General features: G+C 39.1%; 1 protein-coding gene across 2 annotated transcripts in view; it reads left to right on the forward strand.

Moving 5' to 3' along the window:
- The window catches only part of ATP6V1H (ATPase H+ transporting V1 subunit H), a 63,623-nt gene extending 58,060 nt beyond the window's left edge, over positions 1 to 5,563 (forward strand). For both annotated transcript variants that reach the window (XM_074898960.1, XM_074898959.1), the window contains exon 14: positions 1,641 to 5,563. In XM_074898960.1, coding sequence (XP_074755061.1) covers positions 1,641 to 1,701 — 61 coding nt within the window. In that variant the 3' untranslated portion in view covers positions 1,702 to 5,563. The remainder of the gene's footprint in view (positions 1 to 1,640) is intronic.
- The last annotated feature ends 9,299 nt before the right edge of the window (positions 5,564 to 14,862 follow it).

Below are 14,862 nucleotides of genomic sequence, written 5' to 3' on the forward strand. Positions count from 1 at the left end.
TGTACCTGCATGTAGGTATGAAACAAAGACAAAAAATACTTAAGGAGCAGGAGGAGGTTTGAGTTTGGAAGCCCTTCCATAGTTCCTGGCTGTGCTTTTGGATGGCTGTCAAAATTTGCTTATTTTGGTGGTACAGCTTTGAGTCCTGCAAAACCCCAAGAGAGCAGCTCATTTCCTTCTTTGCCATCAGCAGTTTCTACTTTGAGGGTGGTAATCTGCCGATTATGATCAAGAGTCATACCTACTGAGTGCAGCCCAAGCATTAAAATAGTGTGATTCTGCAGCAACACCTGATAAAGCTGTGAAGGAAGGTGCTAAATCATAACATATGGCTCAGCATACAAATTATGTGTCACTTTCTTTGCTAGTGCAGTTTGAAGTTAACATGATACTTTATAGGAATTATTTCTAGATACTTAACTTTAAAACTGAGAAAAGTTCTGTTGGGTGGTACGGTTGTGATGCTAATCTTCATTGTGCAATAGGAGTTGTAATGCATAAGGACTAGCTGTTCAACAGGACAGTGAACTGAAAACTGTTTTTTTGAAACAAGAAAAATAAGAGTAAGATTTGCAATAAGGACTGATTTTTTTTTTTTTTTTAAATAAAGAAAAAGTGCATACTGTAGATTTGTGGGGGTTTTTTTTTAATGGCTTTATTCTGAACATTATTTCTCTGAACTGCTTCTAATGCTTAACCTGTGTAGGTTGAAATACCTGTGTAGTGAGAGAAACTGTGGTGCCAAGTGTACAATCAGCAATGGAAAAAACGCCTACATTTCAGAGGTCCTGGAACCTCTCTTTCAACTGATACAGTGATACAATTACTGAAGTTTATTTTCTGGAACAAGGAACAAGCCAGATACTACTAATAGTCCTCTTTCAGCTTCTTTGAGGTTCGCTGAAGTGTTGAGCTGCTTTCATAGGAGACAGTGAAAAATGAGAACAGTTCAGAAGAATTGTGCAGTATTTTTCCATAGAATTTAGACATTGTTGCTCAAGATAAATGTTAATAATTGGGGGTGGGGTGGGGGTGTGTGTTTGTTCCAATGTTGAGAGGACAGGTATAAAATAAGTGACTTAGTGCACTTCCAAATACAGGTGAGGAAAACACTGTAAAGAAAGAGTTGGTATACAGTGGTCCTGGCTTGAATATCTTTTCTTTCTTTCAGCTTGAACATATAGTTCTTCAGTTGGTGTCTATTTTGCTAGCCTGTAGGTTAAATTGCTGGTATGTCTGTCGGTTATTACTTGTGCTTATGCAGCTGGGTTATGGGAAGAGATTCTTTTACTTTGCCACAGCTTCTAAGATGTATATTCAGCAAGCAAAATCTGTGTACCTTGTGGGTGTTCTGTAACAGTTGCCAGGACTTCTAAATACTACCACTGGGCTTTTTCTTCTTCCAGACAGTTTTTTTGATACTCGGTTTGTACCTTATTTTCAGAAATGTAGATGGTGGGTCCCTAAAGCTTAGGTACTCCTGTAGCAGCTCCAGTTGACTGTTGATATTATAGATATTATTTGAATGAGTAATTCTAAACTTAAAGCTTTTCTCTCTTTCTGTACTTCATACTTCCCACCACTGTCCTACTCTCTGCTCTCCAGAATGTTTGTTAATCTAATTTTTTGTTGTATTTCAGGGAATACCTTGGAAAGCAGTTGCAGTCAGAACAACCTCAAACGGCCACTGCACGGAGCTAAACATTTCCATCATTTCATGCTTATAACTGCAGTATGTTTGTCTTTAATATCAAGGAAACACTGAAATCACATGTTCTTTGCTTGCTATTAGTGCATAAACTTTCCAGCTTTCCTCCAGTGTTGTTGGCTTAGTAAAAATTTATTTGTTCAACTAGTTCTCATGATTATGCCTGTTAGCTTCCTGTTATATTCTGAATGTATATGAGGAAAATGTGGCTAATATATTGTGTTTGTTTTATGTATTTATTCTCATAATAAAGAATGTTATTAAAGGATATTCATTCCATGTTAAAATTAGCCTAGAAAAATTGTTTTTGTCTTCTAGTGGGTTATCAGGGTTGTCACTTTCCAAGAAAAACGAGTAATCCCTATATGTCTCTAGACAAATTAATAAAGCTTTGACTTGGTGTTCTGTAGGAAATGCAGTAGCCTGAGAAATGTTGATTATCAGTACTAAAATATATAAGTCTCAAGATAGTATTAAAATTGTATATAAAAGCAAATCTATGGGTTTTTTTGAGGGTGGGGTACTCCTCTCTTGTTAGAAACTACATTTAAAAAAATCTGGACACGAGAAGAGGAAGAGGAAACAAATACTCCTCTAATGGAAAAAAAGTCAAGCTGTGTAACAGTCTTAACGCTGTAGATCAGAGGTCAACTTGTGGGGTTTTTTATGAATAGCAAATGTGCAGTAACTGATGAACTTGGAATTTCATGGAGAGCTTTTGTTATTGAAAATACTTGTAAATGTTGGGATTCTGGTGTAATTCTAAAATCCATCGTATTTCCTTTTATATTACCCAAATAATTTGGCTATCAATCTTTCCAGTGTTTCGTAGCTCATGATAGTTAAAAAGATCATCAGTAAGTCAAAGATGATATTGGATTGGCATGTGAGAAGAGTCTTGTTGCATATATAGAAGCTTGGCTCAAGGCACTTGCAACACAACAGTTAATATTCTTGTGGTTCATTTTTAGAATGGAAGAAAGAGATGAGAGAACATGACAATCTCATCAGTAGTCTTGTATGGTGCAGGTCTCTGAGGAAGCTTAGGGTACTTTGTCATCAAGTGAAAAAACAAATTGGAAAAATCTTTCTTACTGAGTCTGGAGTGTTATATATAACTAAAATTTGACTACTCTTGCAGTGAAGACTTTTAAGGGGTGACAGTTTGTAATGATTTCTTGACCTGGTTAATTAAAATTGGATTGTGTAGATTAATGACTGTTGCTTACTTCTGCATATAGGAGGCATAAGCTTTGACACTGATTCATAAGAATCTGACTATTCATAAGAATAGATGCTGAAGCCTGAAAAGAATTAAACTAATTTTAGTTGGAGTGAAGGTTATCTGAATGGATCTTATCTCAGAGTTGGGAGAACAAGAGTGCACCTATGTTGCCAGTTTTATCTTGGGTCAGTTGAATGCTCTTTAAATAAATCTGAGTCTTTCCTACTTTTCACACTTCAATTTGCACCACCGATGGTGTCAGTGCATGAATGGGGTTCTCTGATAGTTAAAGTGTGTGACACACATCCTGTGTGTTTTGGCTACTTGGCGAATGATCAGTCCACTGGACCAGGTAAGATTTTTGATGTTTGAAGTATGGCCCTTTAAAATGCGTGCTGAGTGAAAACTGAATTCTTAGTGCCAAATGTCTTGCTCTACAAGTCAGATTCGTGTGTCACACTTCCTGCTGATGTAAGCATAGACTAAGATTTGTGTTGAAGATGCTGTGAAAGGTTGGTCCTGTGGTTACAGCTGTAATGTTGGGCACAAGAACCATGACAGGGTATTAATGGGGAAAGAATATACCCTCATCTTCAAAATCAGAAGTTGGCATTGTTTCCTTTTTTGAAGGGAATGCTGAAATGCTGCTTGGTAATCTGATGGCAACCCCTCCTCTTTTTTGGGAGCTAGAAATAACCAAGCTATTCATAACATTAAATAAAATTTCTCACGGGGGTTGTACTGAAACATGTAAATATTCTCCATTGCTTTGCTAGTATTAATTGTAGAATGATTTGAGTTGGAAAGGACCTTAAAGATCATCTAGTCCCAACCGCCTTGCCATGGGCAGGGACACCTTCCACTAGACCAGGTTGCTCACAGCCCCATCCAGCCTGGCCTTGAACACTGCCAGGGAGGGGGCAGCCACAGCTTCTCTGGGCAACTTGTTCTACCTAGTGTCTCACCACCCTCACAGTAAAGAATTTCTTCCTTATATCTAATATAAATCTACTCTCTTTCAGTTTAAACTTGTTACCCCTCATCCCATCGCTACACTCCTTGGGAGAGTCCCTCCCCATCTTTCCTGGGCATGGTTTGTTCTTATGTGGTCTGTTTCCTAGCTATGTGATACCTGGCATTCACCTCCATTTAGTAAAGAAAAGCTTGCGATGTTTCATTTATATCAATGTGCAGTATTGATACTCTGGTGCCAGTGAAACCCAAAAGCCATGAGATTTCCAGCCCCTGGTGGTTAATATTTACGTGGCTCAAGAGTTGTGATCTCAGGGAGTTCATACCAACAACTGTACAATAAATCGCTCAGAAACCTGGGGGGAGGGGAGGGTGGGTAATGGAGGATCCTTCTGTGCAGCCAGTAATTTGGACTGTGAAGTTGTCAGAGCTGAGACTTCCCTAGGGGGCTGAGTGCTCACCCTCTCCTAGAGGTCCTGGGGAATCTTGGCATAGCAGGGAGCTGTAGGTTCTCCATCTCCCATCCCATGGCAGGCCTATACTAGTAGTTGCTGGAAGGCCTGGACCCATGGTCCCATGAAAGAAAATGGGGCAGAGCTGTTCTGGAACTTTTGTAATCAGGAAACTCAACCAAAAGCTTTTGTTGAGTTTCAACTAATTTGTAAAACTTTCTACTGCACCTGGGTTTTGTCTGACAAGTTACAATTAGTGTTCATAGCAAAAGCGAAAGCTGTTTTTACTATTTACCTGTTTGCGTTAGCTCACTTAACTCGCTCAGCCTCATCCTCCCAAAATCTGGCATGGGGCAGGTAGGCAGATGCCATGGTGGCAGATTGAACGCTTCAGGGCTGTGTGATAACAGTGTGGGTAGAACTTGGTGTTAGGAAGAGAAGTGTGTGCCAGCAGCTTCCTTCCTTCCCTCTGGTGACATGAAGATTTAGAAATAACTGGAGATTAGCTGTCATGGACCAGATGACTAACTTGCTTTTAAAGCAAGGAGCTGCAGTTACCTTTCTCCAAATTATGGTAATCAATCTTCTCTTTATGAAGTTTTTCTCAATTTTCCTAATTTTTGTTTCCACTCATGTTGCATCCACGAATAAATGAAGTTTAATTTTCCTATAATGAAAGTAACTGAGTCTTTGAAATCTTTACAAGCTGATTTTAAAGTTTTGCATTTGATGTTTCTTTTGCTTTTCATGATACATCTGGTAAATTATATCCTCATCTTTGGTCCCAGATTGAAATCTAAATGGGAAATAAATTTGAGTAAGTTTGCAAGATGCAGCGAAGAATTTAAACCTCTCACAATTCAGTGCAGGAGGGATGCAGGGGAAGCATGAAAGAGAACAGTACTGACATCTGGAATTAAGGCAGGAAAATGCTTTGATCCTATGTTTAGTGCATGTTTATTCCCACAAGCCACTGGATATTTTAAGGCTTGCAGTTGCATGAAGAGGAGGCCAGATCTTGGTCTTGGCTGGTGTGAGCTACTCTGCTACAAACAAACCAGGGCTGAGCAGGGCCTGGGCCCTGGACGCTTGCATCAAACCTCTTTTCAGTATCTGATCAGAACTGCAAAAATGTCTTTGTGCACGTGCATGAACAAATGAAGATTGTCAACAACTTCTAATATTCAGACCTGCTGGGCCAATTTTTTTTTTTTTTTTTTTTTTTTTTTGTGAATGACATGCTAGTTTTAGCCCAGTAATTGACAGGGGTCATAAGAAATCCTGTTGATTCATCTCTAACCAAAAGCTTTTGCTTTTCCATTTTGCTGCTTCTGCAGAGTAGTTGTGAATTGTCTTTTTAGAACCATGTGCTGCATCAAAAGTTGAGAACAGAGCTAGTGCTCTCACGATGATCAGGTATGTTAATTATATTCACTTTCTCTTAGACTCCAAAATGTTCTGTGGGAACTCTTCTTTCCTTGGGGTATGCATATTTCATTGGCATGGCCAGTTCTGAGATGCATCAGATATTGCTGAACACATGTGCTAAAAACTGTTGATATCCTTTGCTTAGGAATATTTTTCATGACCTGCTCCTTGACCTTACTGCTGCTTCTAAGCTAAGTTACTGTACAGTAGGGAGCCTAATAAAAACCAGAAATGAAATAATGTCTGACTGTTATGCAGAGTGTCTTGTTTCTGTTACTTGTTTGTATCCAAGAACACTTCTATGCTATGGGAAAGTAATTTTTCTTGACGGGGAAAACTTGAAAAAAATCCTCCTTCAAATAAAAGTGGGCAGTGGGACTATATATATATATATATTTTTATTTTTTTTTAGCCTGATAATCTCATAGGTTTTGCCAAAGTGCACAGTTTGTCCCTCTGCAGATTTAGTTTTCATGCAGAAGGGAACAATTTAGTTTTTCATGAGTCATCTTTGGTGCTGTTAATGTGCATATTCATGATACAATTTTTTCAAGGCTCTTCAGGTAGTTTGCCTTGTCTGGATTCTGTGCCTTGTCTGAGACTAAACTGTCAAGCTGAAAATTTAAATAACTTTTTCAGTGTCATCATAAAGTGTTTTAAAAAGTCTACACGCATCCAGCTCTGCCAAAAATTGGGCAAAGAAATTGGGTAGCTGATTGTGGCAATGACAGTTAAAACCTAATGATCTGGAAATCACAGAATTGCTACAGCATCAGATTATTTTGTAGCAAGAAAACATGACAAATTTCAGACTTAAAGGTCATCATTCTCTAGATAACTTCCATGAAAAGGGAGTGTGCAAACCAAGCCTATTCTGTCAGGTTCAAATGGTTAAAATACAGTTTTGGGTTATGAGTCTGTCAGTGTGGGGATCACAGCTAATACTTTGGTTGTGAGTGCATGCAAACACAGGGCAAGATACTTTAGTCAGCAATTAAAAAGATGAAGTAATTTTGACATAAAATAGTGAGTAGAAAAATGACCTTTAGAAATGTTTGGGGTTTTTTTTTTTGCTTTCAAGATTTCTCAGTATTGCAACTTTTTTTTTTTGTCTAGGAGATCACAGGATATTTTAATTTCAAACCATTTATAAAGAATCATTTTGTATCTGGCTTCCAGCTACTCAGTGCTTTATGCAGGAAAAAATAAACCACTTTCGAATGCCTGTTTGAAACTAATAAGCAGAACTTCTCTCTATAGTGTCATCTTTATTGGGACTTTTTTTCAGTGCTGCCACTGTTGCCATCACTATCCATTCTCTCCTTACTTATTTTAGAGTAGTAAGGACCACTAATTCCTTTTTTGGTAAAGTCACTTGCAAATTTTTGTTGTTTATGCAAATTTGGTTTTCTAAGTTTGTATTTTCAAGAGGGAGGTGGTTTTTTTTCTACAGCAATAGGGTTGTAAAACTCTCTGGCTGTGAGACTACAACTTCATGTTAGTGTAGTTTAAATTTTTGTTGTAGGCAGATATGAAAAAATCACAATTTGGGTTAAAAAAGACAATTCATATTATGGAGTAATTCTAGATCACCAGACTCAATAAATATAATACTTGAAGTCAACAGATTTTTAAAATGTTCTTCACCTCCTGCCCCGAGATGGCTTGAGAAACTAGTGTTGGAAAATTATGATTCCGAACAGCATAATCTTGAAGACCTTTTTCATGCAGTGCTCATAATAGTATTTTGTATTCGCTCTGGTCATATCTCACAAGATTCAGGCCCTGCTGTATCAGCAGCATGATACTCGAAATTTAATCCGTGTGCCTTGGTCTCCATAGCCTGATAGAATTAGGTAGTGTATTCTCAATGTAAAATAAAATTCTGAAATAAAGTAATAATTTAAAAAACAAACAAACTTTTTTTCTCATCAATTCTCTTTTTACCATAGTAAATTTTTATCATCAGTAACAGTGAAGGGTAAACCACTTCTGGAGAAACACTCTGAAATGAACTCCATTGCAGCTTGTGTAGGTGATGCTTGTAGCATGTAAAAGCAAGTTAATTCTTAGTCTTTGTCAAAATAGACTGCTCTGTGCCATCTACTCTCTCTGCTCGGTGTCTCAAACTATATTTAATTTGACATGCCAGTGGTACAACATCTCTAACTGTTTGCTTCTCCCTTGTGCCCCATCTGGATTCCACAGAAGTAATTGAATTTGTGATGTTTGTTGGGTAAATGGATTCCAAGAGAGATCAGCAAATGGAGGATGATTTCTCAAGCCACACTTCAGCTGTCAACAGCTTGTATGGTCTTGCAAGAGTTATGAAAGAATGAATATTGATAGCTTTTTTCCCTCTTTGTAGACAGGCAGCTACCACCTTGCTTACCTTAGGGAAAAAAAAACCCAACAAACCAAACCCCTTGAAAATATGTGCTGAAGCTTCATGGTGGTGTGGATGTTGCATTTTTGCTGTTCTCCTGAGTGTGTCTAATCCTACTTCCATCCTGTGTCTTGATACAAATGCTGGCTCTAAGGGCGGTGAACAACTGCTTGCTGTTCCCACTTAACCTTTTGGCTTTCTGGGAAGCTGGCAAAGTAGTAGAAGGGGTTGTGTGACTTTGTGCTAAATATATGTCACTGCTGCCTACTTGTTTCCTTCTGTAAGCAGACCTGCAGCTTCATTTTTCTCTCCTCCACCATGACCGCAGGAAAACCTGCTCCCCCTGAGGCATAGACGCCAGGCAAGCCAGGCAAGGTAATATTTCCTCCTGTTGTGGTTGTGGCTAAAGAGCTCCATGTAGCTTTTCCCCCAGTGAGAATTGTTTGTACTTCCTTTAAAGCTACTTCTTTTTAAATCTCGATTATATATTTTCTATTATGTGAAGCTGTTAGAAATTGCACATAAAACTTGCCATTTTCTGAAGTGATAGGCAAGCTATTTCCTATCTGAAGTGCCTGGGGAGCAAATGAAATAGAGCCATACCTGATCAAATGACACTTCTGAGACTTATTCAAGGGTCTGATAATAGTCTCATGGCTTTCTACTTTTAGGCTGATGTGTGCGCCGTGCCTGAGAAGGGCATCACTCACCTATGTGAGGGCAAGAGGAGCTGGTTGGGTTGTGCAGGTAAAAATACCTGGCAGCAAAGAATTCGTGCAACTAAGGGGTGCTGCTGTGTTTCTATAGCCTGGCTGGGGAGTTGTGGTAAGGAGACACATGGCTGAAGGGACCTCGGGAATAACCTGGGTCCATGTGATGCTGAGGTTTGGGCTCTGGGGGGTGGTACTGGGGAGAAATATGCAGCTGCCTCTAGTTCTACCTGCATTCCTGTTTTAATATGGTCACCTTTACTAAGCCTCAGTGTCCTGGTTGAATTCCTGGTATTGGTCTTTAACAAGTTAAACTGGTGCCTTATATACCTGAAGCATTATGTATAGTCCCTTCTGTTTTGCCCCGAGAGGGACTGCTCACTGATGACCAAAGGCTAAACCTTTGTTTTTATTGACTTTTCTGAGCTTTTAGAAACTCTGCTGCCAGACCAGGTAGAGACACATCTGTCCATTTAAAGTATCTTTTGGCTATAGTTTTTTGAATACAGTAATTTCCCTGAAAGGCCTTTAGAACGGGATCTGTATAAAGCTTCTCTAAAACTTTGGGAATTTGCTTATAGTAAACACTACTTTGGCAAAAACGCATGCTCTTCTAGCATTTTTGAAAATGAGTGTCTGGTAATTTCTAAGGGGTGACCAATGTAGAGGACAGATAGTGCTTTTTCTCAGCACAACTTTGCAGTAAAGGAGTTAAAAATAAAGGTTGCAATATTATCAGGAGCTCTGTCTAGTATAAATAACTTACACTGCTTAATTAAACCAGTGCCTGGGAACGTTATTTAATCACCACTGTTCCAGCCCAGGATTTGTAATAAGCCAAAGAGGCTAAACAAAAGCAATCTCTGTTCTGATGAAATTTCTTATGAAAATAGCCAGTTATAAGCCATGCGGACGGAGCAGGCTCTGCAGCTATCTTGCCGTGTAGCCTCCCTTCTGAGGCACGGCATCAAGAGATGACTGGTTTGTATTAAAAAAAAAGGTTTTCATGAGAAGGGCTCAGCTTTTTTAGCAGACACTGTAAGCAGTGCTGGGCATTGCTTGGTAACCCCATCCTCTCCAGACTGCTATGGCAGCTTGAGCAGGGCATCAGTGTTGTGTTCAGGCTGCACTGGTGGATTGCCCTAGCATAAAAATTATTCTTTATTTCATCCCTTTCAAAGGCTAATTCAATGATCTGGTTTCTCTGGGCAGATCTTTGCAGAGATCTCTTCTGAACCAGAGGATTCAGGCTAGTGGCAGTGTCTGTGCACGAGGTGATGCTGCAGCAGGGAATGGAGAAGGTTTGTGCTGGGAGCAGGGAGGGCTCTGAAGCAAAGTCGCTCCCTGTTTTCCCATGAATTTTTCCTAGGGCTTAACCAGTATCCTTGAAGGGCTGTGAATCCTTGAATCTGTGGAAGTAGAGCATTGTCTCATGATTATGGGAAAAGTTCAAGAAAGATCAGCAAAGGCCTGGCTTGTTGGTTCTGGGCCCCCGTTCTAATGGCTGCAGGATTAATTGCCTTTGTCTTAGTGTCAGTTGTGTTTCTCGCTCCTACTCTTCCTGTTGGGAGACTGGACCAGAAACCTACTTCCTTGATGGCTTTAAACCTTCTTGCTTCCAGATTCACTGAAGCTATGGTAAGAATATGATAACTTATTCTTGTGCTGATATTTTCCTATAACTACTTAAACTTTGGTGGCAGTAACTCTCCCCCAGACAACTCCCAAAGTCATTTAGAGGGAAATTACTTAGAAATAGTTATCTCTGTCTCTAGTGAGTCCTAATAGTATTGCAAATACTGCTTTCTTTCTCGAGTTAGAATGCAAAACTTAAGAGCACTGCAGGCTTGATGTATTAAAGGCGTTAGAAAGTCCTGACACAAGCCTCACATCTGTGTTAGACGGAACCAGTTTATGAGACGTGGGCTGTATATGTATGTAATGGAGCTGATACCTCCTCACACAAAAATATTAAGCATGAGTACCACAGGCAGAAATAATGAGCTGATGTATAACTGGAGATTTAATTACTGAACTGATATGCTGTGTTTCTGTTGTCTTTGCTGGGCCAGACTTGTGGCTTTCTGGGAAAGGCTGCAGTATTATATTTAAATTTTAAAAATGCCTTAATTAAGCTGTTTATGCCCACAACTATTTTTTGTTTGCTGTTGCAGGGAAGCAAAACAGCTTTTGTAAATGTGGTACTTCATAATTATCTTGTGACTGAGTCTTCTGGTTCGACTTGTTTTCATACAGAATGAACCGCTCTGAGATTTAACAACACACAAGAGCATGTTGTTAACTAATTTGGTATTTATCTTGCATCTGAAGAACTATGTGGGCAAATATGTCAATATTCACTTCACCCTTAACCATCCAAAGTAACCCAGGTATTATTTGCTATTGCATTACTCCATTCCCATGGTAATGTTTTTTTGAAAATAATAGGGAAAGTCACTTCTATTGTCTCAAAATAATTTTTCTCAAAGCTATTTTCCCCAAAGCTGTTTCCCCCCTTGAATAGTTTCTTTCTGATGTAAGTACTGTGATGTTCTGTTAACATCACGCAGGTATTCTTGGTTCATCAGTGCCTTCACAGTGGCCTCATTTCTTTGGTGTGTAGCAAGATGAAGATATGAGGAGAAGATATGCAGCATTAAGTAGGCGTTCAATCAGAGATAATTCTGTGCTACCTTACTTATTAATCATTGCCACTGCCTTTCTTATACTGCCTGATTTCACATCAGTATGAAAGCTGTGCAACAGTATCTGGGTTCTACCCATCCTTTACCATTTCAGTCCTTTGTTCTGTTTGGCCTTTGCTGGCTGATATCTCCAACCATGGGTCAGTGTAACCTAATTCTTGACTGCAGCAAATGAGCACCATCTGTGTTCCTGATGAGGATAACCAGTATAATCCTATAAAAGCTTATAAGGCTTTGGAAGATTATTGAGTGTAAAAGTAGACATTTTTTGTGCGTGTTCCTAATTTTGTTAGCAGAAAGGGTAAAGCTTTTCTTCTTTCTCTAGCTCTGGAGCTAAGAAGAGGTTAACTCCTGCTTCTGCTTGCAAGAATTAAAAGTCTTCTAACATGTTTTCCTGAAATGCGGGACTGTTTTTGCGTGTGTGTAGCTACATAACAAGCTCTAATTAAGAGGATTTACAGTCTTCTTCCTGAGCTGAATTGCTCTGAAATGTTTCCAAAGTTTAATATGATTGTTAATGCAGCATGATTTTTTTTTTTTTTTTTTTTTGTATTTTTACAAAACTTATTTGGATGATGAGCTGTTAGTGACTTGTTTACTTTAACTGAATTGATTAGGTATTAGGTATTGGTAACTACTCTAAGCATAATATCAATTGTCCTGTATGTTTACCTTAAAAGGAGATAATTAATAGCTGTTGAAATAATGACATGAGGCTCTCCAAGAGAATGAACTGGGAGCCCGAGGGTTCCCAGTCTGAAACTGTAATCAGCATTTTGGATGGTTCTAGTTTGTATCCAGCTCCACGTGGACAGTGAAGCTGATGCTGGAGACAGATTGTCTCTTGATTCCTGACCCTCTACCTTACATAGAAAGTTAAATATTGGGTCAGAGAATGGGATGAAGTAGACTGAGAATTTGTTATAGACACAGAAGACAGGGGTTACGGTTATCTCAGTGAATCAGCTATACAAAATGTAGCTGCTCCAGCAAAACAGATGGAGAAACTTCCTGAGATGGAGAAACTACCTGGTTTCAAATGTATATTTCAAATTAGGCAGACAAGGTTTTTGAACATGAGTATTCACAACCACAATGAGTAGTCAAACCATTATTTTGAGGCTTGCAGATTTTTCCATTTAGACTTAAGTTTCTAAATAGCTTAAATGCTTTTCAGAGTTAATGGGAGCTTTCCATAAATAGAATGGAAATGAAATGCAGTCAGGCAAACCTGATTTCATCTTATATGGCAATATAAGTTAATCCACTTAAGACCTGGGTAGGAGATGACTCTCATGCACACAGAAGAGCTGTTATAATATAGTCTTGATTTTTAATGTAGCAATTTATTGTTTCTCTATAAAATTCACTGTAAAATTTCATCCACATGGATAGAAGCAGTATTAAGTGAATAAATACAGAATTTATTGGATTTATTGTGATGAAGTTTGCTCATAAAATGCCTATGAGCAGGTTGTGATTCCATCAGGGTTATTTGGTTTTTAATTTATTTGACTTAAACCCAGTTCTAAACAGAAAATTAGTTCCTCTCTGTTATTGTTGGCAGCAGTTATGTGATTAACTGATGCCATCAGTTTGAGCTAGATGAGCTTCTGTAACTACATAAGTCACAATCTATCACTTATATGTCTTGACTGGAGGAAAACAGCTTTCTAATTATGAGAAAAATGGAGGCCACAGGATGGGAAAAAGGATTAGACTCTTGGGGAGCAACAGTAAATGAAGAGGATCAGGAAACTTTTCTTGACCTAAGCAATATCTAAAATGTAAATCCCAGACACAATAGCCTATTTTTATATCCGTTCTGAGTTCAGATGTGAAATGAAATCTTCTTTTTCAAATTATTTATATTACAGTAGTTCCTCCCTGCCCCGATGGAGGCTGTTGCCCTTTCTGCTAGTCATTGTGCACCCTAACGGCATCTTACTTGTTTGCCTGAAATAGGGCCCATCATCCCCAATGTGCTGTATTAGCTGCAGAGCCTTGGTGGTTTAAATGTAGAGCACTATTATTTATGATTATAAATTGAGTATGTGCAGTGAGTTGTTTTCTTGTTTTGGGAAGCTGGTGTAAAAGGAATGTGATCCCATTCAAGACAGTCATTAACTACTCAGCCTTCTTCTTTAGGTATATAAAATACAGCATAGGATTTGCCAGAAGTTATGGACAGTGACAAATGTTCATTTGTTGAATTACTTTGGTAGGGGGACAGATCTCAGTAGCAGGAGGGAAGAATACCTGTTCTGATAATTTTTAGTTATTGCATGCTTTTTCCCTGTGAGTAGTTATCTGGCTTTTTGTGGGAAGACAGTTCGGCTCTGCAGCCATTGTGGTTACAAGATTACAATAACCTGTAAGCAGAAATTCTTAATGTGCTTGCAAATCTGCAAGCTGTTTCACCTTTTAAGTTACAAAACAGGAGCTTCTCCCTTATTCTGTGGTTTCTGACTGAATGTGATTCAAGTCCTAACAGATGGAGCTGGATGTTCAGCTCCTGAGTTCTGCGGTGAATCTTCATGAGCTGAGCAAAGCCAACAGAGGGAACTATAGAATGGCTTGGGTTGGAAGGGACCTCTAAAGATCATCTAGTCCAACCCCCCCCTGCTGTGCATGGCAGGGACATCTGTCACTAGATCAGGTTGCTCAACACCCCATCCAACCTGACCTTGAACACTTCCAGGGATGGGGCATCCACAACTTCTCTGGGAAACGTCATGTTCAGGTCTCACACTACCCAATACATCCTTATTAACCACAGCCCCCTTCCCATCATTTGATCTAATATACAGATACCATTCCCTTAGTCTATGGAACACCTCTGTAAAATGTCCACAAAATGTCCATTGACAACAAGGTCTCCCTTGGAACCTTTTTCATTCTTGATTCCAGAATTTCTGTGATATTTTATGACCTGAATTGTACAGGTAGGGGAATAAAAGTTTTGCCAGTGTTCTGCAGGTTTTGCTGTGCCTGGTTTATCCCATTCTTCTGGGGTTATAGCTACACTTGGATTTGAAACGGAATAAGCTCTGGCTGCCCAAGAAAATGGGTGTCTGCAGCATCCTAAATCCTTATATTCTCCGAAAGAGCTGTAGGAGCAGACTTTAAGATTAACAAAGATTAACACCTATGGAAACAGCAGGTGTTTTTCACTAGCTGAAGAACAGCTATTTGAAACAAGGCAGGCAATCGGCATATAGGAGCTAAGGTCAAAAGGAGAATTGAATCCTCTGCACATACTTTAGTGGTGGCTTC

This window comes from Athene noctua, chromosome 2 (genome assembly GCF_965140245.1).
Source record: "Athene noctua chromosome 2, bAthNoc1.hap1.1, whole genome shotgun sequence".
Taxonomy (NCBI): Eukaryota; Metazoa; Chordata; class Aves; order Strigiformes; family Strigidae; genus Athene; species Athene noctua.